At 41.8% G+C, this 27397-nt stretch overlaps 1 protein-coding gene across 3 annotated transcripts in view; it reads left to right on the forward strand.

Annotated features, from left to right (window-relative positions):
- The window catches only part of UNC5C (unc-5 netrin receptor C), a 299416-nt gene that overhangs the window by 224461 nt on the left and 47558 nt on the right, over positions 1-27397 (forward strand). For 2 of the 3 annotated variants that reach the window (XM_033160516.1, XM_033160517.1), the window contains exons 4-7: positions 3162-3265; positions 17178-17358; positions 20367-20534; positions 23576-23740. In XM_033160516.1, the coding sequence (XP_033016407.1) occupies positions 3162-3265; positions 17178-17358; positions 20367-20534; positions 23576-23740 (618 nt within the window). The remainder of the gene's footprint in view (positions 1-3161; positions 3266-17177; positions 17359-20366; positions 20535-23575; positions 23741-27397) is intronic. The other variant, XM_033160518.1, reaches the window with a different exon arrangement.

Below are 27397 nucleotides of genomic sequence, written 5' to 3' on the forward strand. Positions count from 1 at the left end.
CAGGGAACACGCTTGGATTATTATCTGTTCCTAGCACACCACCGCTTCTCTCACTGCAGTAACCTGGAATGGTTGCAGTTTATTATCTGTTCATGATCTGTTGCTGTAGCTGTGTGCTACTGCAGCCAATACTGCGTTTTTCCTTCTTGCCACCTCATGTTTAATATGACGGTCAGGTATAATAATAGTTGCATCTATAAAAATGCAGATTATATGGAGGTAGTACAGGGCTGGTAGCAATAGTGGCCTGTGAGGTGGCGCAGATGGGACTTGGTTGCTCTCGTGGCTTCCCAACACAGCAGGTTGCTGGTGCTTACCCAACAGAGAGTAGGTCTGGGGAGAATGGTTGTCAAGTGGGCACCTACTTCATCAAATCATATAATCGTAGAGTTGGAAGGGTCATCTAGTCCAACACTCTGTTATGCAGGAAAATTTTGCCCAACATGGCATGCTCTACTGAGCTATCCTGAGTATTCAGTGATCAATTTGGAAACATGAAGGCACCACCTGGATATGAACCCAGGCCCTTTCAGATGCTAAAATGGGTGCCCTCTTGGCAGAAACACGGGGGATGGGCAAAGGCATTCCCTGTAGCAGTTCCCAAAATGTGGAACTCTCTTCCATAGAGGTGTGTCAGCCACCCTTATTATGGTTTCCGTCATTTGCTGAAAACGCACCCTGGTCATTGTCAGATTCAGGTAGGTAGCCATGTTGGTCTGACGCAGTCGAAATAAATAAATTAAATAAAAAAAATTGTCTAGTAGCACCTTAGAGACCAACTAAGTTTGTTCTGGGTAAGAAGTGTGCATGCACACAAAAGCTTATACCCAGAGCAAACTTACCTTGTCTTTGTCAGTTATGATTTTGACTAACTATGCCTCTAAAGGCCACTTGCTGAGAATCACTGGTGGGCAGAGGGCTGTTGCACATGCAGCTCCTGCTTGTGAACTTACCAAAGGCATCTGGTTGGCCACTGTGAGAACAGGATGCTGGACTAGATGGGGCATACTGCTGGCTCATCTACTATCATGGTGTTGTTTGTAGTTTTTTGTGGGACCACCTCTGTTCTTCTATGGTTTGGTTTGAATTATTTTATTGCTACCTTATGGTGAAGGACAGGTAATAAACCTTTCAAATGGATAAATAATAAAACTCTGGTGATGGGGCCATGTCCTCTGCTGAATCTCGGGGCAGCACACCATCTTAGAGAGCAGAAGGCATGTCAAACAAATGTTGCACAAGGACAGTGGTGGCAGCATGTTTCACATGAGCAGATGAAAACGCGTACATGCCTATTACCTGCTGGAGTGCTTGACCTAGGTTGCCTGCCTTTAGGTCTGCTCACTCAGAGAACCATCTTTTCCAACAGTGCTGTCTTGTGACGTGTTGGGACAATATGTCTTTATGAGTCTTGATGAGTCCAGGCCAGCAATAACAAAGCGCCAATGCCTCTGGGACAATGGCTTTGGAGGGCGAGAATAGATGAGGGGACTGTCCACAGCACCTGCCATCTCAGGCAGCTGCCTCACTCTGCCTAATGGTTGTGCCATCCCCAAGACAACAGATCACCCCTGCACTGTTGTTGTTGTTGTTTAGTACAAGCCATGTCCCATTGAACCCAGCAGAAAAGTGACTACAGAGCTCAGTGATTCTGACACTGAGGTCCAGCGCCGAAGGCCTTCTGGCGGTTCCCTCACTGTGAGAAGCCAAGGTACAGGGAACCAGGCAGAGGGCCTTCTCGGTAGTGCCACCCGCCCTGTGGAACGCCCTCCCACCAGATGTCGAAGAGAACAACAACTACCAGACTTTTAGAAGACATTTGAAGGCAGCTCTGTTTAGGGAAGCTTTTAATGTTTGATGGATTACTGTATTTTAATATTTTGTTGGAAGTCGCCCAGAGTAGCTGGGGAAGCCCAGCCAGATGGGCAGGGTATAAATTGTTGTTGTTGTTGTTGTTGTTGTTGTTATTCTACTTCCCACTTGTGTTTTAAAAGTTCCATAAATTAGCATAACTAGAGTAAATCAGATTGTTTGTTGTCAAATATGGAAATTAATCTAACATATACGTATAAATGATGGTCAACCTTAGGTAAATGGACCAAGTAGGAAGTAAAGTACTGTATTATTACAACTAACTAGTAATATTACTGCTATCTGTTGCAAGGTGATAATTGTATTAGGGTACTTGAAGATAGTTGTAATTATAGAGTAAGGAGGAGGCGGTGAATGTCCGAAGGACTTTCTGGAATCTTTTCCCTCACACACTAATACAATGCACTGAATTTGATACTTTGTGATTTATATGTTTCTATATTATGCAATTTTATTTCCCCTAGAAACCATTTCTTTTATATAGCACCTTAACAGATTTTGCACTGCTTCAGCATTCCTGAGGGTTGCCAGTGGGCTCAGTTGAAAGAAGTAATCTAATGGCCAGGAGTCCTTAGGTCATCTGTTTGCTAACTGTGATGTGTGCCCATCAACCTGCACTCAGTGCATTATGGATTAATGCCAACAAAGCAAGATGGCATTGGGCCATGTCAGCAGATGATCAAGGAAGTACTATCAGTGACTTCATAATCGGCTAAGAAATCATTTCCAATTTGATTCCCAAAACAAATTAGAGAACAAGCCTTCAAACCTTCAGTTGCCCTGGAAAATAATGAATAGTATCTGTCATGGGCAAGATTACCACACACTTCATGTTATCTGCATCTATATAAAAACCGAGAGTCTGCCACACTCTGCAGTGGCCAAAAAACTGCACCTATGATCAGACAATGAAAATATTCAGTTCTAAACAATGTCTTGATTTTAAAATAACAGGTGATGTCGGAAAGCAGATTTAACTGCCAACCTGAGATGGTTCCTCAGTCCCCCATGGCCTTACCATTTACTTTCTCCCACATACATGGTAACTGCCATTTATTCCTGCGGAGGAAAATAAAACACTTGCACACAGCAGTGAGGGCAAAACATGTCTTCCATCATTGGCATTGTGTAGTCCAGCTCTCAATAACCAAATCTCACAAGAGGGTGCAGTGGTGACAAAATAGGAGACCTCTTTCCACGTACACACCGCAGCCATCATTACGATGCACTTTTCAAAGCTAGAATAAACACTACAGTGAAATACATTTGGTCTTCTTTTTTCACCCTAGATCTGAGGAAGACTTTTGAGCAAGAGCCACTTGGGAAGGAAGTATCTTTGGAACAGGAAGTCCTTCTCCAGTGTCGGCCACCTGAAGGAATCCCAGTTGCTGAGGTGAGTGGCAACAGCTTTTCTTAAGGGAGGGAAGTAAAGGGAGAGGGAACTGACACAGTTATCCTAACTGAGGCCTAATCTGTGGCTAATGGTGCAGTGAATTAGGCGATGGCATGATAAATGGGAGGTAATGGAGATCTAACTGCCTGCTGCTGGTAGAATAGATTGATTGGGAACTGATTAATGACTTCAGAGTCAATTAGAATGCCCCACTAGGCAGAGCTACAGGCAGTTTAGTTTCATTCTTCTGCTTCCTTTTCAAGAAACAAGAACACAGCAAAATTCTGTTATCTCTAAGACAAACACTGGGAAGAATTTATGAATACATCACTGCTATCTCCCACCCAGCCATCCCTATCCTTTTCAACATGCTACTATTGAGACAACTGGCTTTCACATACATTATTAAAACTTTTTTTTTAAATGCTGTATTTTGTTTTACTACTACGCTCGTGCATATGGCAAGTCATTCAAGCTGCATGACTATAAGAATTCACATGCTGTGATCTGATAGGAAGCTAGAACAAAGGAAGACCATAATCCATCTTTTAATGTTCCATGTCTGTTTTACTTAATAGCAATTAAAAACTCATGGGTGGGTATTCTTTTATCTTCCTTGTGGAAGTGACCCGACCGAGAAGAGGAAAAAAGAGTCAGCTTTCAGCATGGGGACACCATCTGTGAAGAATAACCCCCTAAGTCTGGTAGTTGTGCTGATTATGGAAATGTACTGTTCCTTCTAGTTGCTGATAGTTTAAAATAAGCATTCTCCTCCTCTTCTAAGTACATAACAAGTTCGTATTTAAGCTCATAATACAAGCTGCACAGGCCACTTCTATTATTGTTGTGTTCTACTGGATCACCAAGCAGCTGCCATCTCTCTCTGAGAGTTTATTATGTTTAATTCACCTATTATTCACCTATTCAGAATGTGGCCCTTATTTTTCCCATCTGCCAAATTAAAAGTCTTGCCGACTTGCTAAAAGACAAGTAATGATTGTTTAGTATGAAGCTGCTTGGCGTTTGCTTTGATGGTTGATTTCTTGTGAGGCTTTACATGCTACATGCTTCCTCTGAAACCACAGCTTGGAGCACATCACAGTTCCAACAAAAACGTGGTCAAGCAACAGAATAAAATAATATATGATTAATTCTGTTTTACTCCCATATTTTCTTTCTTTGCTTTCTTATTTCCTGGGGCAGGAGAAGGAGGAGGGAATAATAATTCAGTGGAAAGATGAGTTGACTTCTAATAAGCCAGCTTTGCAGTGGCCATGGTGTACTAATCAGTTTATATTCCTTTGCCTCCGAACATCCCACCAACCAGCTGTTGCAGACAACAGAATCTGCAACAGGGCATGTCATATTGCAGATGCATGGTGGTACTTAGGGACTTCATTACCTTTACAAGGAGCTGAGATTACTCATGACTGCGTGCGGTATTACACGCATAACACAGATCTGTACCTCCCAATATCTTAATAGCTAGTTCTTTCCAAGGAGCAGGAAGTCTGATTGCATGCCAGAGATAGAGGAAGAAACAGCATGATGAGTAGAAAGGAAGCTTTCACTTGTTGTGCATAGCCTGCCAATAAATATTATCGTCTTTTTCCAGAAAAAAGGGGGGGGGATACTGCCATAAATTGTTTTATATATATATATATATATATATATTTTAAAAAGATTGGAAAAGAAAGTTGACACTCCAAAGATAGAAAATACCAAACATTTTTTACAAATGCTATAAGCTTCTAAGCACACCAGCTGACAGTGTAGGAAGCGTTTTGATTTAACAACATACGAAATGGGTAGCAGTATTTCTTACTGTTTGTTTTCTCTCGACGGAGAGGATGAGAAGAACCTGTGGCCCTCCAGTTGTTGCTGGACTACAACTCCCATAATCCCTGACCATTGACAATGATGGCCAGGAGTTGAAGTCTAACATGTAGAAGGCCAGGAATTCCCCATGCCTGCTCTAGACCTAATCAAATTCCCGTATAATATGAAAGGTCACAATTTTTCAAGCAATGAGACCCGTCTTTGATTTGCCCCTTCCCAAACACACTTTTTAAAAAGGTAATTTATTCATTGACATAGTTTGTCAAATTTTCATAGCTATTCCACTCCTTAGGATGGGGGCGGTTGCAAATTCCCCATAAGAAGTATTGAGGACATGTGCAGCAAATGACTAACCTAGTTTATTTATTTATATACTGCTCTTTATCACAAAGGTTCACAGGGTGGCTCACAGAATAAAATACAAGATAAAAGCACAAGTAAAAGACTAATACAAAAACAACAAAACAATACCCCCCCCTTCCCACAGACATATTTGAATGGCTGTATAATATTACTTAGCCAAAGGCCTGGTTGAAGAAGAATATTTTTGCCTGGTGCCTAAAAATATGTATTGAAAGTGCCAGGTGAACCTCCCTGGAAAGAGCATTCCACAAAGGTAGACAAACAACCCCAAAAGGAGCACAACGTGATGTGTCCCCCACCAGAGATACTACCTGTCCACTAACACCCCCCCCACACACCCCCGCGATGCATGAAAGGGAAGGGAATAATAATTAGTCTGAGGCAGGGTTCACCCAGGAACACATGAAGTGGTAAAAAGGAGGGCAGCACCTCTGAGCGTGTATAGATTGCATTTCTGTCACCATTTAGTAAACAAAGTCTGCCCTAAATGCAGAATCCGGGATGAGTTGAAGGCGGCTTCCAGGCTGGAAAACATTCTTTCTACGAAAGCCTGAGCCTTCCCATCATGTCTCGTAAAAATGCATCACGGACTGAACCCTAGAATGATCATCCCCAGAGCTGGCCTGCCGTTTTTCCAGACCATGCAACATATTAATTCACTTTGTCAAGCAGAAGAGATTGATGTCTGCAAGCTAATTGTCTGTTAAACCTATTTGTACTGCAGTCGGGGCAGACACCAATTAACTCTTGGTGGGTCCCAGAGTCCTCTGTGCAGTAGCTATTCTGAATAACTCCATTTAATGGCTTCTGCCCACCCACCTTACCTTGCCTTCCCACTTTTCTTTTTTTCTTTTCTTGCTTGTTTTTGAAGCCAGGAGGGAGAGATCAAACACCCAGATTGGAGATTAGCCTAATAGAGCTTCTGTATAGACTCCTTCCAATGCTATTAAAGGAACAAAGGACCAAACACAAATGAGTATGAATACCTTAATGTGGCGTTTTACTGCTGCCACTAGCTGTAACTGGCGAGATGAAGTGATGAAAGATAACTGGGTTGGTTGAAGGATTACATGATTATTTTAATTTTGGAGATGAATGCATTCTTTGTTTAAGGCTATACTCATTTGCTTGAAAGACTTTAATTATAATAGCATATTTAACAGGGTAAGAAGTAGCTGTTGGAAGTCAGACAACTAGCTATGCCCCTGACTTCAGGAGTCAAGCCATATAATGTATTCAACACAGTCATGTGTTACTAGTTGGTCTTATTTTATGAATGGTGGTGGACCCTCCTTCAATGGAGGTTTTTAAGCAGAGCTTGGATGGCCATCTGCCAGTGATGGTTTAGTTGTGATTCCTGCATTGCATGGGGTTGGGGGTCCCTTATAACTCTTTAATTCTGTTATTTTATGGTTACATTAAATGACTACATTTTATGGTTACTTTTCCACCAAGCAGCTCAAGGTAGCATAGATGGTCCCCACCATTTTATCATTGCAACAATCCTGTGAGGTGGGATAGGCTGACAGACTGTGATTTTTCCCATGGTCACCCACTGAGCTCCATAGCTCAGTGGGGATCTGCTCCCTGGTCTACCAGGTCCCAGTCCAAGACTCTAACCATTACTTCCTGTTCCACTTAGAAGAAAAGTAAACCCAATAGCCTAGCATATTTAAATGTGCATTTTTTTCTTTGAAAATATGTGGGTTTTTGGACATTTGGAAAAGTGCAAAATGCAGTAGACAGTGAGCTATGTTCTGAGCTGCGCTTTGGTCTGAGAAGTGTAGATCAGCTCATTTCATATAGGAAGTTGTAAAGAGTTAGTTAAGAATCCCTAATCCATCATGAAACTTTGGATAATAACAAATGGCAGGACATATCTTATTATTCAGAAGACTGAGATGTACAGCAGTGAAAGTGTGGGCTTGCTCTGCCTCCAGATTCCCAGACTATCCCTGCTCCTTTGACTTTATGCTGACTTCCCTATCTCTTTAAAGTTTGGACTGATACATCTTAGGTCATATCCTGCACACAACTTCTTCCTCCTCACTCTTCTCTATCAAACCTCAAGATGAGAGGTCTTCTTGGATCTATCCTCAGAGAACAAAAGAGCAAGCATGTCTGCTTTGTCTTCTCTAGATTAGTTAGGTTAGAACTAGAAACCTTTTCTATTGAAGTTATGCACTTCCTATAATAAACAGCTTTATTGTTTTCTAACTCTACAATATCTCTGTGTGTATGATTGTCACAAGTAAAGTCTACTGTCTAGCCAAATGCACAGGCCACACACCAAAGAGCTCAGTTTCAATACTTCTTGCTTCCTCTCTGCTCTCCTTGGATGTGCCTGAAGAGCCGACTGGTCTTCAGGACTGTGCCTGTTGCATCTAGCTGCTAGCAACTCCTGAACTTCAAAGTTATATTTTGTACAGGAAGCTACACCACTGTTTCCATCTTTCCTTCCAGCCCTTGTTCAGATGGGCGTTGGCTGCTCTGTGTTGGTTTCCCATTATAAGGCAATGTAGAGATGCAGTTGCTTTACTTTTGTGTGAACTGTATTCTGGAGCCAGCGGGAGCTCTAGAAGCTGCCATTCCCAAGACCCAACACATAGGAGGAGCTGGCTAGCAGCCAACTACAGTTTCTAAAAGCAGCAATAGCTCAGCTTGAGTTGAGGCTTCACTGAAACATAGCATTTGTTTGAGTGGATTGGAGTTACAGGCCTTGTAAGAGACAGCCAAATCCAAATGAATGGGTGTGTGTTAGGAATTCTAGACATTGCCCAGAAGGCCTAGAGTCAAAGCCAGATTCATTATTCTGGGTAGCGTAGAGCCAGGAAAGGCAACAGACGATTTGTTCAGCCAATGGAAAAATCAACTCGGCATCTCTTTCACTAGTATTAGTGCAGCAGCAATCCAGCAGCTGATGAAGGAAAAGGTTAATGTTGTAGGAAGAATGGCAAAAGCAATATGAAACTTCCAGTAACTCTGGCTTTTTTCTACCAACATCACTGGTTGCTTAACCATAGTGAATGAATCTGTGTATAGCACCATGGTTAAGGGTTATGTTAGAAGGTTTTCCCTGTTAACCCAGGACCTGAAGTCAGATGATTGTTCTACGTACCCAACTCTTTCTTTCTGAATATGCTGCAAGAAGCAGCAGCAGCAGCAGCAACAACAACAACAACAACAACAGTGGAGTACATTATTTAAGTATTCCAAATTATGTACAGTCAAGGCCAAAAGTTGAGGCAGAGCCAGCAATAAAAGGTATATAACAATATCAGTCCACAACTGAGCATCTGTTGCACCCAAAAAATATCATGGGGGAAAGGAGGTTAAAGATATATCCTATCCTACTTTTCCTCCTAAAAGCTCAAGGTGGCATACATGGCTCTTCCCCTCACCATTTTATCCTCACAACAGCCCTGTGGGGTAGGTTGTACTGAGAAACAGTGACTAGCTCAGTCAGCCAGTGAGTTTCATAGCTGGGCAGGGATTTGAGTCCTGGTCTTTCTGGTCCTTGTCCAGCAGTCTTTCCGCTGTGCCACACTGGCTCTACTATATTGGGGGGGGGAATACACATTTATTTTTATGACACCAAGACACATCAAATTTAAAGGTCCAGATTGTTGTCATAGCATGTAAACTGGGTCAGGAGGTGCAGGAAAATGACGACAAACTTCCTCACAGTATGTTCCTGGTCTGAACCAGGTGTCACCACTAAGAATTTGTGATTCTCTTAGTTCCTTCCAAGGAAAACCTTAACACAGCCTTGGGCATAAGAGCCCTAATTGAAAGTGAAAAATAGTCAGTGGAAGTGCGGATCCATTTGTCTTGGTTTTCCAGAGTGGGTGTCTTTAACATAGTATTGCCCCAGTGAAGATTGGGGTCTTAGATACTGTTTAAACAAGGCCCTACCACCAGTAGTCCTATGGGAAAGACAAGCCTGTGTTCTCTCTCTTTTTTCTTTCTAGGACACATACTGATCCTTCCAAAGTAACACAGTCAAGTTATTAGCAATTAATTCATTTTCTTGTCGCTTCTGCTCTTTTCAAAGATGCCCGAATCTCATTGGGAGTGAGGAACGGTCTCTGAGTGAGGCAGGCTCATCAAATTAACTCCTAGCAATAAGGTTATAGATCAAACATCAGTGAGATCTAAGATTAGTTAATATGCCATAAGCAGCTAAATGAAGTTTTGCATTGGAATGTGTGATTCGCTGCACCTTCAACAAGGGGATAATTGCCTCGCTAATTATAAAGGGGCTGCTTCTCCCTAAGAGTTTAATTGGAGAACATCAGCTGTAAAACTTGGTGACCCAATTGGGCTTCAAAACTGCCATTGTACCTGCTTAAATCCAGTTAGATGTGGGTGAGGGGAGGCACAGGGGGACAGTTACTGTGGTGTCAAGCAATCACATTTGCTTGTGAAGCTGGGATGAGCGTGACTCAAATTCTGCTCAGCTGGCATTATCTGGGCAGAAAGCTCAGAGCAGCCTGGGACTTATCCAAATATGCAGCATCAGGTGGCTGCTGTGTCTAATTGATTGTTAATATAACTGCTGTTTGCTTTGTTTGATGAGAGTGGCTCCTGTTTTCTCTCTCTTTCCTTTCCCTGCCGTTATCCCTTAATTGGTACTCCTGTGTGTATGCATTTCTATGCAGGTGCTCTTGTTGCCCTGGCTATGTTTTGTATTCTGTTCAGAAAGGGGAAAGCTTTTATAAGGCGAGTTGAACGCTAGAGGCAGAGATGCCTGTGAATACTGATAGGGCAGGAAGTGGCGTTGTCACTTGCAGAGCTGTGTAGCACCTATTGTGGGGCATCATCTGGAAGGTATCAGTAGGGCAGAGAAGGCAAAGAGGTTCTTCAGAGCTGCTGTGTATGTTTTAATAGTTACAGAGAAGTTCAGAAATGGAAACTTTGGCTGCAGCTGACTAACAGGTCAGTTACCACTGTCCTGTTCTGCACACCGCTTCCTTTGCCCCACCTTCCTTTCACTTGCCCCACTAGGCCCCCTCCTCCTGAAAGCCTCCTGCCTTTCACCACTTTCTGTTATTAGTTTCCTGGTCTGTTCAATTAGCTGCTGCCTTCCCTTGTTCCTCTTCCCCCCCCCCCCCGAAACCACTATCAGATTTTACCCTGCCTTCTTTTTCTTGGCCTTTGCTTTTGGTATATCATTACTGGGACTTCTGCTTCATCTCCCTCTGAATCTGCTTCCTGGATGGATGAGGGCAGGTCCCAAATTATCCTCTTTGGATTTATTTCTATTGGGCCCTGCTTATGTCAGGTTCCTTCATTCCAGTTTCCTTTAGGCTTGTTCACCCTGCTGGAGATTCATTCCCTGTGTGCAGTCATGGGTTTGTTGTCTATCACATGACAGTGTTTTCATTCCACAGAGTGGGAACTGATGAAGACAGGATGTTTGTCTTACTGTGTTCCCTGAAGTGGGACTATTGTCCTTTGTTCTTTCTCTTTGCTGTCTGATGCTAGAGAGAGAGGGAGCCATGTTGAAGTGCCCCGTGTGTGTATTATATGTAAATAAAGTAGCTTAGCCAACATGCTGAGTTGCTGTGGTCTGTTACGCAACTGCGCAAACTTCTGTGGATCCCTAAGAGTATGCTGATGTCTTCTGGCATCAGTCACTGTGATGTTCGGGCTGAAGAATGCTTAAGAAGCTCCCGAACGATCGTCCAGTAGGATGTGAGTATGACGTTTCCTGACACACCCATGATCCTGTAAACCAGTACAAGCTGTCTGTACACATGCACACTGTTTGTGTGAAAGAGTGTATGCTTGTTAATTTGTATATCTCAAATACTGTGTAAATAGACTGTATACTCGTTGAATGTTACAAGTGAATAACTGTTCAAGCATGCAGCTCACCTACTGTGGGCAAAGAAACAGTCTGCACACTCATTGAACATTATATGTGATGGATTAAAACTGTACAGCTCAACTATCCATCTACACCGGTATACAGTATTTACACTTGCTGATACTATATATGAAAAACTTTGAGTATACAGCTCAACTATTGTGTGCACAGATGCACAGATTGTACACTTATTGAATGTTATGTATGAACACCTTTCTTGCATGTTTCTCCTGCTTCATCAGCTCTTAACCCAGGTCCAGCTGCCTTTACCATCTGTACTTCCTCACTGTTCCTTCCAGTAAGATCCTTTGATGAATTCATTTTAGCTTGTTAGAAGCTGTGATGATGAAATTAATTTTAGTAACAGTTTTAACTCCCTCAATTTTTTTTAGTCTGCTGTGTTACATTTGTTAGTGTTTTAATTTGTTGTTGTCAGCTGCCTTGAGTTCTGCTGAAGAAGGATAGGATAGAAATGCTTTAAATACCTTTTTTTTAAAAAAAGTATTTTTTCCACCTAGTGGTGAAAATGACAAATTCATATGTTTATTAAAATTAAGACAAAGCATGCTCAGTGGTTGTCCTATTTTCCAGGATGGGTGCCAAACCGTTGCTTGTGTGAACAGATAGCAAAGTAAAACCCCGTTATCATTTCACATTGTGAGGGTCGCCTCCATATGTTGTACCTGGTAATGAGGATAAGCTGCTTCCCTGATTCTTAATATGCTATAAGGAGGAGCGTGGCTGAAAAATGACTACCTATGGAATTATGAAATTGTTTCATGCTTATAGGAGGACTGGGCTGCAGCAGGCAGAGAGCACTACATTGCTGATTATATTGATGATTGCAAAAAGTGTGCAGTGCAGCTGTTTGTGGCGCAAAGACATATGGCACGGTTAGAAGGTTGGTAGCACCTGAAAAACCTACTGCCAAACCTTTGAGGAGCTAATTGAAATTGCCTTGCATCATGATAAAGCTCATTCCACCAGACATTGTTCAGTGCTTAAGTTTAAATGCAGAATTATATGATGTGCATATATATTTTAGCAGGCCCAAATGATAGGCAAAGCATTTTCTCCTGTGAGGAGGAGGAGGAGTGTGCTTCTTTTAAGATAATGCAACAGTCCATGGTTTTTATACAGATTTATATTTTCAAAGGTTAAAAATTAAATATACGCCACCTAATCAACTGGTGGGACTTTTAAGTAGACTATGCAAAACCTAAAACTAATTTGCTTTGCATGCTCTCAATTCATTATTTTAACATTAAACACTTGCTCAAAATGTTCTACAGACCTGATTAGGGCCATGCAAGGGAGCCCTTGTGACAATTGTGGGTTTTTCCTCCGTTGCTGATGGCTGTTGGTCTCACATTTCATGTTGGGTGACATGTGGCAGGTTCCCTCAGTTAATTAGAACAAATGTGCCAATTATGTTAATATATCTTCCGATGCCAATCAGTGAATAATTAGAGACAACACATCTGTCTCCCACCAGGGAGTAGGAGAGAGTGAGCGAGAGAAAGCAGGAACTACAAGGTGCAAAGTGCTCTAAATTGCTGCCACAGTGGATTGTACATTTCTTCCCTATGAATGCAGTGTCATGAAAGCCTTGCACATAATTTAGCAATACTGTGTGTGTCTGTCTGTCTGTGTGTGTGTGTGTCTGTGTGTGTCTGTCTGTCTGTGTGTATTCACACACAGGGAAGGCATGAAGTTGCACGCAATCACATTTTCCTTAGGATGACATATTGGAAGAATTACCCAGGTGTTTCGTTACAGCGAAAATTCTGCAACAGCACTGTAGTATTTATGGTGTTAGGGTGTTGGGACCCTGTGGGTATCACAGCTGCTTCTTTATGGGCAATGGTGCGCATCAAAAAAAAAGCAAAGGAGCTTCGGTGACTTATCTATTATGTTATCACTGTGCATGAAAGGTGCTCTCGCCTTTGTGGGCTAATTGTTCCCATATTGCAGATGTAGATGAGGAGGGTGAGAGAATATATATGCATCTTTTAGCATGAAATTTTTGCATGGTTGAGAGATACATTCATATTTTGCTCACATTCAAAGCTCCTTCAGTGTGATGTAGCCAGTGTGGTGTAGTGGTTAAGAGCAGTGGACTCATAATCTGGTGAACCGGGTTTGCTTCCCCGCTCCTCCACATGCAGCTGATGGGTGACCTTGGGCTAGTCACACTTCTCTGAAGTCTCTCAGCCCCACTCACCTCACAGAGTGTTGGTTGTGGGGGAGGAAGGGAAAGGAGATTGCGAGCCGCTTATGAGACGCCTTAGGGTAGTGATAAAACGGGATATCAAATCCAAACTCTCTTCAGTTTCCTTTTGTGTGAGCCATGATTGGCTTACCGCAAACAAGAAAATGTGTGAGCTCCTAGTGGGGAGTTTGTGGCTGCTTTGCTCCTGTGGTTGTTATGTGGTTGCATTGCACTAAGGTATGCTATGGCTTGTGTTAGAGTTGCATCCAAACACTGGCTTATGTTTCATACACTCTCTTCGAGACAAACTGTGAGCTGTGTGTCCTATGGTTTACAGGTCGAAATTTGTATGGGAGAGTTAAACCATAAACATGAATTCAGGAAACATTGTAAGTCAAACCATGGCTTGGCACAGCAGCAGAATGACCAGGAAAGGACCAAAACAGCTGCCATCTTTTCTTTGGGAGCCCACACATTTGCTCATTCATACTAAGCCATAGTTTAGCTCAGTGTTGCATGCAACGAGGACAGTAGGGATAAAGAAATCCACTAGTGAGAAGACCTGGATTCACAAACAGACGTGTTATTTGCATATATATCAGTTGGAGTAACCTTCTTTTTTAAAATAGCAGCTGTGGAGGGCCATGATCTGGATTGGCTTCATGGTATTGAGGAAGTGGGGCTTTAACCCTTTATCCATGGCACAACTGTTCTGTTAGGACGGAAGCTTCAATTCACACCAAAATTAGAGTACAGTGGTGCCCCGCTAGACGAAAATAATTCGTCCCGCGAAAATTTTCGTCTAGCGGGGTTTTCGTCTTGCGGAGCGGCAATGGGAGCCGCGCTCCGCAAAACGAAAAAAAAAAAGACGAAATTTTTTCGTCTTGCGAGGCAGCCCCATAGACTTTTTCGTCTAGCGGGGCAGCCTCCCGCTAGACGAATGCTTTCGTCTAGCGAGTTTTTCGTCTAGCGAAGCATTCGTCTAGCGGGGTACCACTGTATACAAATCTGATGACATCACAGGAATGTCTAATGTAAGGAAGCATAAAGCATAGAAATATAGTAATATGGAGCTCCTAAATTACTGAAATATGTGAAAATGTAGATGAAGCAGGAGTTTTTATTGCAAATTGTCCTTCATTTTCCTGAGGTAATTGCAATGTGCATTTTCTATCTGGAGCAATTGTCGTTTGCCTTATATAGTACTATTACCAGTGGCATTATAACTGTCTCATTTTTTAAAGGCCCTACAAGTAGATCTGGTGGTTTTGGTCAAAGCCCCAAGGAGCTTAAAATGCAATATCCTGTCTTTTATGATAAATTATACACATAAAACATTGGCAAATGGTTTGAATTTTCATCCTCTGAGTGTGTATCCAGCATTTTAGAAGAAATTATAACAGAGCTCTGAAAAAGAAGGCATAACGAGGCTTGATTTTGAGAAACATTATGAAAGAGATGGAACCATAGGAGGGAAGTTAGCCTAAGGTACAGGAGAAAATGGCAAACATCATTAGAGAGGTTTTTCCAATCATCTTCTTTTATGTGACTCTGCTGCATATCCCAACTCTATCTTGTCTTTCTCGTGGCTTTGTGCAGCTGTGCTGATGTTATCTGCGTTCCCAACATACCTTGAGTCAGTTTTCCTGTATTACTACATCTACAATGGGCAGCATTTGGTTTTACTGTACTTTTTTAAAATAAAGTTAATTTTGTACTTCATTTTGTACTCTTACTGATTTACTTGGGAGTTACAGGTGGGTAGCCGTGTTGGTCTGCCATAGTCGAAACAAAATAGGAAATTCTTTCCAGTAGCACCTTAGAGACCAACTGAGTTTGTTCTTGGTATGAGCTTTTGTGTGCATGCACACTTCTTCAGATACTTGGGAGTAAGCTCCATCAAACTCTGTAGGGCTTATTTCAAAGTAGATATGTATTGGGTTAAATCATTAGTGTTTGCTTCTCTGTATTTAGTTTCCATATTTGAAAAGCACTGTGGTTATATTGGTATGATTTCTGTAGCAAAGTGTGCAAAGTATTTTGGTTTCCTTGTACTTTGTTAGTACATGTATGTATGTAACAACAACAACAACAACAACAACAACAACAACAACAACAACAACAACAACATCACCCTTCTTTAACAAATAAGGATCATAGATAGGTTTGTTATATAGAAGTCCATTTAATTAAATTCAGTTGGACACTCCACCCTATCACTAGGCAAAGGGAGGTAGCTGTCTTGGGTGCAGATGTCAGAGAGAGGTTGCCACCATCTGCTGAGTATTTAACTAGCCTCTTCTACACCTCTTAAGCTACTCAGTGGTGAGGATTGCAGGTGATGTGCATGCATGCCTACCTATGGGCAGGGCTTTGCACATTCGCACCAAACGATCATTTATGGGATAACATAGAACACTCAGTTCAAATATGCATATTCCTGCCTTGGAGTAATCATTCCTTTGGTGGGACTTAACTGGTTCTAGCAGGGAATGAATCAAGCTTTGTGTTACTGAAAACGGGAGAGGCTTACTGCCTATATGAACGACTGCTCATAGTGTTTTCTATGCCTGAAATAAGATGGAGCAGGCTTCATTGGCTTCCAGTCTCCTTGGGCAGATGTTCAAATGGTTTAGGGTACAGGGGATGTTTGTCAGGACAAACCGGGTCTTTATTAGTAGTGAGACCCCTCTGTGTTCCATTGGGTTGGCCAGGGGCTGAGAATATTTCTGTTTTTCTTCGTTTGATTAAATTGCTGGGCACAAATTCCAATGATCCAGTGACATGAAGGCACTGCTTTGATCCATCCTGGGTCTCTAAAGCATGCTCAGTTCAAAAGCAAATAAGCAACTGAATGTTCAGCCAAGTTATGCTAGACTAGTTTACCTCAGGCAGCTCTGGGAGAATGGAGTGCTTCTCTGGAGTGGAAATGAATGGAATATTGTATAGCTAGAGAATGCATGTTTATATCTTTAACCATTTCCCTCTGTTTGTCTACAAACATTTTTTTAAATGTTCGTATAAAGATTAGGAGTGTTAAGTTCCCTATAAATGTGACTGTGGCTAATACGCTTGTAGCAGTAGCATATAGAGTAGAATCTATGCACACATTATCCTTGTTTTTACGTCTGAACACAAGATGTTTTACTTGAAAATGCTTTGGGTATATGTCTACAAATGTAATATATGAGTGAGACACAGATTTGCAAGCCTATAGCACTGTGGGCACACTCAGCCAAGATGCATCATTTATTGTAACGTTCTTTGATTCTATCTGTATTGTACATTTTTATTTTATTGTTAGACACTCTTAAGAGTATTGCCGAAGGGCAGGATGGGAATGCAGTAGTTCCCCTACACATTTTGCTTCATATTTTCCTTTTCAGGAGGCCTGTTGACTTACATTTATATATGCAGAAGCTCAGAGTGCCACCTGTTACTGTCTCTTGGTGGCCCTGTATGTAGACAATACTGAGTTAGATGGACCAGTTGTTTTTTTAATTCAGTATAGAGCAGCTTCCTGCATTTCTAGTCTTCTGTTATAGATATTAATTTAAAAGAAAGAAAAAACCCACTGCATGCAATTTCTGGTGGGGGCTGCTGACCTTCCCTATGAATCTCAACAGGTAGAGTGGCTGAAAAATGAAGAGGTGATTGATCCCGTTGAAGACCGAAATTTTTACATCACTATTGACCACAACCTGATCATAAAGCAGGCGCGCCTCTCTGACACAGCCAATTATACTTGTGTTGCCAAAAACATTGTGGCCAAGAGGAAGAGCACGACTGCTGCTGTCATTGTCTATGGTAAGGGGAAATGGTTTTGCCTCACAATGAAACTACATCTTGATCTACCAAATTAATACAGTGAGTTGTACCATCCAGCTGGCTATTTCTCTCCAGGACCTGGCAAGCAGAATATGCATATGATCACATGGCTGTTGGCTAAAATGTACATCCCTTGGAAAGACCTTCTTGGACAAGGGTGTCCAAGTGTGTGTATGTGTATTTAGGGGTTTGTATCTTGCCTTTTTGCAAATGACTAAAGGTGGCTAAACTAATCAATAGCATTAAAACAACAGCGGCAAAATACAAAATCTGCAGTTTAAACAAAGATAACCATAAAAACAGTGACACTAGTGAGCCATTAAAACAGTTTAAATTAGAGTAGTTATCCTGAAAAGCAATCCAATGTCATTAAAACACTAGCAAAACACATGGATATCTCTTCTCCAATAGCCACTTGCCCAACCAAAGATTGTACTTGATGGAGAGATCAAATGACCCAAACTGGTCTATAGACCTTGTCACCAACTATTTTTTGGACTAGCACTGCGTGGAATGGGATAAATCACAAAGGTTCTCGCCCTTTCCCCCTCCTCCCCAAACACAAAGCATGTGGACAATTGGCAAATGTTTCAGCATCTCAAATTTCACTGCACTAGCTATGGTCACTGCACAGTGTTGTCATAAAGTTACACTGATCCTCTAAATCATGAAGTCTTTCTGCTTCATTACCAAATCCAGGCAAATCCATCCATGCAATCCACTTACTAAGCATCCCTACATATAATGCCCCCAGTGCAGAACCACATAGAAGTTTCCCAGTGGGCTCCATGTGGCTGGAACAATGTGCGTATAAACTGTCCTTTGTTGTCTACTAAAGTGAGAAAAGTATTGAGGATAAAACCTAGCTTCTAATGGTACCACAGATGATCCTTGCTGCTTTTATCACAATCAGTTTAATTACAAGACAGATTATGCTAGAACTTTTATTTTGCAGGCAGGGCAGCAGTTTCGCTTAATTGTAAGCAGTTGTCTCAGTGAAGTCACAGTGAGGGCTTTTAATTCCTCTTTCTGTGATGAAAATGGTTGAATACAGCTAATTAGCAGTATTTGTGATACAAAGGATGCCCAACAGACACACACAGCATAGTTCAGTTGGAGAGTACAATAGCATGCAGGAACAGAAGCAAGGCTGAGCACACACCATATATAATTATTCTTTCCAAACACAAAGAGTTTGACTAGGTAGGTGGAACTTCATCACCTGTTGCTGAAATGCTGTGAGGAATAGGGGATTGGAGTTGAAAACCCGATAAGCCTACCTAAGATATTTTTTGACTGTGCTGACACCTCTATGATGAAGACTGTCAGTGAATTAAGGAAAACTGAGACATTTGGCCCTATACAGAAGCCAGTGGTCAAGGTTGTTGGAGGCTAAGTTCAGCAACATATAGAGGGCCTTATGCTCTCCACCCTTGACCTACAACATGCTGCAAAAGAGGATGGGCACTGGTGCAGGAATGAGTAGAGCAAAGGTGCACTGAGCTATTTTTGTTTTCCAACAGAGCATGTAGAGAATGGTGTTTTTGTTCGCTAGTCACACTGAATATCGGTTGTTCCCAGTATCAGAGGCTGTATGCATCTGAAAACCAGTTGTGGGAGAACATCAGTGGGGGGAGTGGGTTGGTGCTCATACTCTGCTTGCAGGCTTCCCATGGGAAGCAGGTTGGCAGCTGTGCAAATCAAAGGCTAGGCTAGGTAGAGCTTTGGTCTGATCCAGAAGGAATCTTCTTACATTCTCATTTTTAATCAAAACACAGTGAGCTGAAGAAATTAGTTCTTCTTGTTACTGTGGAATGCTGACGTCCTATGCCTTGCCTTTCCCCCCAAATTTCATTACCAAGGCATAAAAATTGAACCAGTGGGAATATGCAGTCAATACCGCCTTTGGCCTGCAAGAATTAGAGCCTAGACCCCATATTACGTTCAACATGTGAGAGCAGCCTGGCATTCTGCTGTTGAGAAATCTGAAGGCTTCCTAGGGAAGAGATAAAGGGAGATGATGAACTGATAAAGAGAGAGGTGACTAAGAGTACCTTTTCTGTCTATGTGGTTGCATTCATCTTCAGCTTTCTCTGCCTCAAGGCAGGACAACCTTCAGAATTCTCAACAGACTGTTGTCACATGGTAAGCATGAATATTATTATACTAATATTAATTATTAAATTTCTATATTACTCTTCATCCGAAGATCACGGCAGTTTACAATATGAAAACATAAAAATATATCCCATAATAACAAACTAAAACAATACACACACAATACACAGTTTTAAAGGCTACAGATTGTTTAATTAGCCAAAGGCCTGCAAGAAGAGGAATATTTTTGCCTGGCACCAGGCAAAATAATAAAAATAAAACAGTTAAAACAGTATAGCGCAGTCCCTTGCTCCTAGCAATTGTGAGCTTCATCGGAGCAGTCTGGAAGTCCATCTATCTCTGGGAAGGGTGAGTTTTAGTGGCGTGCCATATAAATGCTGTTTAAAATGGGGAAGGGGGAGAAAAGTTAACTGATAACGGAGTTGTGAATTAATGCTCACTTAGAAAAGGAATTTTGTAATTAGGGTTGGTACATCTACTAGGGGAGGGATACATTACTCATTTGCATTTGCTGATTCATTTAATTAGAATTCATAAATTGTGTGCCAGTGTTCCACATATCAGCTGGGATGGAAATAAAGATCAGTTGAATCACTACCCTAATTGTAGTGCACTTAACTGAGGAGTTTGGCAGGCTGTTGGAAACCAAAAGGGAAATTGCATGCAATACATAAGAGTGAAGAGCTTAGGCTTTTAAGAAGACCAGTTCGTGTGTATAGATATCTAAAGCGATTAAGCTCCAACAATCACCATAACTGGCTTAATAAAGAGGCCAACACAGTACATGAAATAGCAAAAGCGTTAGGATTCCTGTGAAATCTCAGTGTTCGTTGACTTATATACCCTTCCTTATTTCTCTGTCTTCTCAGTCAATGGAGGATGGTCAACCTGGACCGAGTGGTCCGTCTGCAACAGCCGTTGTGGAAAAGGCTCCCAGAAGCGCACAAGAACCTGTACCAACCCTGCTCCACTCAATGGAGGTGCCTTCTGTGAAGGCCAAAGTTTGCAGAAAATAGCTTGTACCACATTGTGTCCAGGTATGTAAAATTATAACTCTGATGTGTCCACTTCTGTATATTTTGTTTCCATCTTGTTCTTCTAGCATCAAGCTTTTGGGAGATAACTGTTTTCTTGTCCCCTCCCCTCCCCTCCCTTTTAGCGGGTAAATGTTTCATTCTGTTATATAAATGCACAGAATGGTGTACAAACAGCAGTAGGTTCATTCCAATTATTGCACAAAGCTTACCCACCATCTCTGTTCTTTGTAATTTGCAATTTACGTAACATTTCAAAGCTCAAAATCTTAAGAGACTTAAGTCTTAGCTCTGTTTGAATCTCTGGAAGTAAACTGGAATTTAAGTATATAAAATGATTCTGAGCAGTAAAGCTGAAAACAATACTTTAAGCTCTTGGGTGAAGAGTTTTCTACCTGCCAGGACAAACAAGGGCATTCATAGGGGAACTTCCTTCCCCCCCCCTTCTTGCAACATTTTGGTCACCTTGCTCAAAGACTTGATATCATCCTGCTCACATGTCGATATATTTTGTTTTAAAGCATATTTTAGATATTTTGTTTTTGTAAACTGCCTGAAGTTTTTTTTTAATAGTAAGCAATGTGTAAATTGACTAGTAAAGAACATAATGAATAAATAGAGACTGGTAAACTCTCCACATCTCATTTGGGATTGAGTTTGAAATAATCTGAGGTTCCACCCCCCACCTCCACAAAACAAAATAAACACAAAGAAAGAACTTGGATAATTTTCTGAACCAACACAAGTCTCTGAAAATGACCCATCCTACTTATCTCCATCAGACCCAGAAAACACACACACACACACACACGTACGTACCTGGCCAGTGACAACATGAACAGCAGTAGTATGTGGGGAAATGGGAGATGGGGAGGTCTGTCTACCTCCCCATCTGTCACCATGACTTTCTGGCCCTTGGTAGTTGTAGTAACTGAAGCAATAGCACTTGGAACAGTACAAATCTCAAAGACCACTGTGTATGTCTCTCCATAGTGCACTGCTATGTAGGGCTCTAAGATGATGGACAAAGAGAGGGCAAGTCTCCAACTTCCCATCTCCCTATGTGCTTCAGTTGCTTGTGACACTGCTGATGTTGTCCAAGTATGCAAAAGAAACAGAGAGCATGTTTGGCAGAGGAAACAGCCTAAGGGCAACAGAGTTTGGGGGTCAAGGAGGGTCAAAATTTTAGTGTCACTTCTGCACCCATGCTCAAATCTTGTGTGTTTGGATGGGGTGGCAAGTGAGAATTATGGTGCAGCTAATCAGGATTATTAAATCTAATGAGTGACACAAACTCTAATGATGAAGGTGTTAGCCTGGCAGCTTGCTATTAGACTGCTGCTTCTCATACTACAAGCATTTGTTAAAGCAGAAAGTCATCACTGTGGATAGTTGGGCTCAGTCTTATCATGAAGTCAGTGACCGCATCAGAGTCACTGATTGCTTCCATATAAGCTTCATATTGGATGTTAAACATGATTTATGTTCGCACAAAGTTTGTGGAGGTGTTATATAATGTTAGCTGTTAGATTTCCTCCTATTTGTTTGCAGTGATGCTATATGTCACAGTGTCAAGCAATTCTTATCCCACCACATTCTCCTTCACTTTTCTTTGCTGTAAAAAGTACAGATTTTTATTTGGAAGAGGGTTTGTTGTACAATCTGAGTTTGCACAACCTGAATTTTCTGGGATGCATTAAATTGGGAGGGGTGGCTAATACCCCAGAGGACAGGATCACACTTCAAAATGACCTTAACAGATTAGACAACTGGGCCAAAGGAAACAAGATGAATTTTAAAAAGGAGAAATGTAAAGTACTACACTTGGGCAAAAAAAAATGAAAGGCACAAATACAGGATGGCTGACACCTGGCTTGAGAGCAGCACATGTGAAAAGGATCTAGGAGTCTTGGTAGACCACAAACTTGACATGAGTCAACAGTGTGATGCAGCAGCTAAAAAAGCCAATGCAATTCTGGGCTGCATCAATAGGAGTATAGCGTCTAGATCAAGGGAAGTAATAGTACCACTATATTCTGCTCTGGTCAGACCTCACCTGGAATACTGTGTCTAGTTCTGGGCACCACAGTTCAAGAAGGATACTGACAAGCTGGAACGTGTCCAGAAGAGGGCAACCAAAATGGTCAAAGGCCTGGAAACAATGCCTTATGAGGAACGGCTTAGGGAGCTGGGTATGTTTAACCTGGAGAAGAGAAGGTTAAAGGGTGATATGATAGCCATGTTCGAATATATAAAAGGGTGTCATATAGAGGAGGGTGAAAGGTTGTTTTCTGCTGCTCCAGAGAAGCGGACACAGGGCAATGGATTCAAACTACAAGAAAGAAGATTCCACCTAAACATTAGGAAGAACTTCCTGACAGTGAGAGCTGTTCGGTAGTGGAATTTGCTACCAAGGAGTGTGGTGGAGTCTCCTCCTTTGGAGGTCTTTAAGCAGAGGCTTGACAGCCATCTGTCAGGAATGCTTTGATGGTGTTTCCTGCTTGGCAGGGGGTTGGACTGGATGGCCCTTGTGGTCTCTTCCAACTCTATGATTCTATGATTCTATGAAATCCCACCCAATAAATAGTGGGAATCTGGAACTGTCCACTGAATCAGGGTGCTAGAAGTCAAATAGAAAGGGCTGCATATGTACATACGCTAGCAGCTTTCTGGGTGGAATTCGCTGTCCTTGAGCAATATGAATTTAATGTCAGATCACCGTAAGACTTCATTACACCATGGCACCCCCACAATCTAGGCTGTTCCTTAAACAAATAAGGCAAATGGTCCAGAAACAGACTGAAATGAAGCCCTTTAATATAAGCTTCAGAGTATTTTCAGACTAAAATGGATATTCTTGATATCTGTATGATCTGTATATTGGCTTTCTCAAATGTTGTACTACTCTTCACGCACAGCAGATTCGCTTCTGGGTTGTTGTTGTTTGCAAAAAGGACTTTATAAACAAGTATTTATTTGCATCTCTGCCTCTTGCCTCCCTCCCCTTCAAAATTGTTTTTTTTTTACCCCTTTTTTGGGAACAGTAGATGGAAGGTGGACACCATGGAGTAAATGGTCCACCTGCGGAACAGAGTGTACCCACTGGCGCAGGAGGGAATGCATGGCTCCAGCACCAAAGAACGGGGGGAAAGACTGTGAAGGCCTTGTCTTACAGTCCAAGAACTGCACAGATGGTCTGTGTATGCAGAGTAAGTAGAAGTACATGAATGCAGCTACACTGGCATTGTGATTTGTAGAAGAAAAAAACCCGCTGAAAAAAAACAAAGATTCAATATTCTCATACTATATTGCTGGAGTGGATCCAAAAAGGACCCTTCGCATTATGACAGCATGGGGCAGGTGGAAAACCCACAATCCTGCATTTAAAACATTTGGCAGAAGTTTCAGAAACAAGTCTTGCTCTGTGTTCCATTTGGGAAGAATTTCGACTGAAGCTTGCTAGGCATGGGAGGCCATGCTTAAAAAAAAAAAATGTGCACAATTGCATGAGGGTTTTAACAGCAAATTCTTCACACACACACACACACACCGGTATATAAATATTTTGCCACTTTAATTTCTCCCTGCTGGGATTTGGACTTGCAAGCTTCAGTATGAAACCTGGCAAAGTTCTTGTGTGTCTTCTAGGTCTTGAGTGCAACCAGAACCTGAACAAATCTCAGCCTGGAAGTGCCTTTAGGCACTAGATGGGCTAAAGTTCCAAACCTTAATAGATAAGTGGTAGTTTTTGCTTAGTGTATACCTCCATGGGATTGGTGTGGGTCTAGTCCTGCATGAATATTTTTTTAAAGGAAAGACTGTGGTCATGGTACTAGGTTTCTGCTGGCTCCTGTTCCTAAATACTTGTTTCATGACATATTCGTTTAGGCTACAATCCTCAGCACACTTACGAGGGAGTAAGCCCCGTTGAACGAAGTGAGATTTTCTTCCAAATAGGAATCCAATAAGCTGCCGTACATCGAGTGAGACCAGCTCCATCTAGCTCAGGGTTTCCCAAACTTGGGTCTCCAGCTGTTGCTGGACTACAACTCCCATCATCCTTGGATAGCAGGACCAGTGGTCAGGGATGATGGGAATTTTAGTACCAAAAAACAGCTGGAGACCCAAGTTTGGGAAACCCTGATCTAGCTCATGATTCTCCATACTGACAGCCAGCAGCTCTCCGGGATTTCAGGCAGGAAATATTCCCATCTCAAACTGGATATACCAGGGATTGAATCTGGGACCCTTCAACATGCAATGTGCATGCCTTACTACTGAGCTACAACCCTTCCAAAGCAAATGTTCACTGATAGGCTCACATATTTAGGAGTTGAAACCTTTTGAACAAGTTTCCAAATAAACATGCATAAGATTGTACTGATAGGATGTATACAATGTACAGTTTTCATTGGGCCATGGCAGTGGTAGAAGAGTGATCATTGCCTATGGGCAACACACATTAACTTTTTTCTGCCCAAATATAACCACTGTACAAATAGATTGTGAAGGCTTTTGAAGCACCACAAATACTTTCCCCTTTCCCTTCCTTTTTGGTTCAAGTTACCTCAAAGGTAGCAAAACATTTTTCCACGTGATACTTATCTGACAATATCCTCCTGTTCTTGTCAGCCATCTTGCAAAGTTGTCTCCATTCATCAGAGAAAGAAGCATATTTTTGTAATACTGAGTGTGTGTGTGGGGGGGAAGGTAATATCTATTCTTAACAATTTCCTGACAGTATGTCTTGGAGATAGAAGATATAATGTACCTATAACTCTGCTGGTGTGAATGGACCATTATGACAAATTAGCAAGGAAATACGTCTCCTTCATTTCCAGCAGAGCTTTACTGCTGGATTATATTTAGACAGGTGTGTGTCATCTTTGTGCGCGTGCAGAGCAATTTAAGCAGAAATATTTTGGAGGGGGGAGATTTTTATGTGACTGAAGAATAAGAGCCCTATAGGAATGTCATTATTATGTAGGCAGTATATTGTTTGTTATGCTATTGGATACAAGCCTGTATTGTTAGCCATAGGATGGAAACTTTCATGACTTGGTCCAATTCACGAGCCTGCCTTTGGGTTCAGATTCTTCCTCAGATGCAAGCTAGGTGAGTATTATTGGACCAAGTAGTAGTAATAGTGAATGGAAGATCTTAGCCATCTGGAATGCACTTGTGATAGAATACACATATAGAAGAAGTTAATCCTCTTTTACACAGCCAGGGATATGTAGCTGCATCAATAAATACAGATATCCTAAAAAAACATTGCTTTGTATCTACAAGCCTTTTCTCTTCCAGCCCATTATTTGCTACAGTAACATCACTCAGGCAAATCAATAAGCTCTTTCATTCACCTAGCCCTACTCCTGTGTAAAGAAGCAGTCAGAACTGCTATCGATTTCTTTGCGGATAAAAACTGTGGAGCTTTCCCTGGGCCTCTCTCCCCCTCAAACCCTCATAATTATAGTATTTTTCACCCAAAGCTGTAGTTTCTGCTTACCGCTAACTGTGGTATTTCTGGTGCAACTTGGCTGTCACATTTATTCAGACTAATGATCTAGCGAGTACACACACTCTCTTATTCTGTAGTTAGTATTTTCCCCCTAACGTGAAAGGATGAATAGTCATTAAGTCAGTGTGCCTTCAGAGAGAGGGAGGGAGGCAGGGAGAGGGAGACAGCAAGACCGAATTGGAAAATAAAACTAGCTGTAGTGAAAATTTAGAACTGCTGTTATGAGAAAAGGCCTCCCAAGTACACAACCTCTTCTAGCTGGAGCCCTTACAATAATTTAATAATTATTGTAATGGCTTTAATTAGGCCTCAGCCACTGTCTGCGTTGTAAGGCACATTAAAAGTCTGGCCATGTGCCATCCGGAAGAGTTAATTTATTTACCTCTACATGTGCCATATTTTCATGTGCATTAAACATCAACAGTTAAAAAAACCAGTGTATCAGAACTGCATAGAAAGAGATAACTGTGGAGTTAATAAAATGAAAAGTGTAGGGATGACCCAGTGCATAGTCTGAATAAAAAAAATAACAACTGAGCATTGGTGTCACCCCACCAACCTATTGTGGAGAGAACTTTGGGTCTAGAGTGAGCAAGCACCTCCAAACAAAGAACTACTTCCTCCCTAGACCTCATTGTTGGACCCCTGTGGTTACTTGAAGGAAAAGCAATTTTCATGTATAAAATAGTAAATTATTCCTAAGCGGGAGAATAAGGCTGCAGTCCTAAGCATACTTTCTACTTGCAAAATAAAAGTTGCATTTATATTAGCCTTATTCAGGCATTCCATGTCTATGTACAGCATGAGGCAGAGGGGGGGGGCATCTGGGGCTGCAAAGAGAGGCAAAAGTGTCCACCAAAATTGTTCAGAGTGAGGGCAAAGCTTTCTGCCCTAACTCTGAATTGGCTTAGTGATGTCATGTAACCAAATCTGATTTGGCTTCATGGGATTGCAACATAATCACTCCAGCTGAATAATATCCTCGGCTAATAGTAGTATGCTATGAATAGGGGGGGGGGGGACGGAGAAGATAAGTTCACACCATGAAGTATTTTATCACCTTCAGAGGAAGATTATTATCATTTTATGTCATGGATCTGTAGCTTCACTGCAGTCTCCACTTCTGTTGAAATTACCACTTGTCCTTCAGTGGTGGACCCTTGGGCTTTCAAATTTCAGTGGTGCCCTGTGCTACACTAAACTTTTGCCATCCCCGTCTCTCACACGCTGTTCTACATCATTGTTACGGCAGCCCCTGTACATGAGTCAGCTGATGGGACATTCCGGGATTCAATCAGAAGCTGAGATACTCTACTTAAATCAGGAAGGTTAACCAGTATGGGAA

Source organism: Lacerta agilis, chromosome 9 (genome assembly GCF_009819535.1).
Source record: "Lacerta agilis isolate rLacAgi1 chromosome 9, rLacAgi1.pri, whole genome shotgun sequence".
NCBI lineage: Eukaryota > Metazoa > Chordata > Lepidosauria > Squamata > Lacertidae > Lacerta > Lacerta agilis.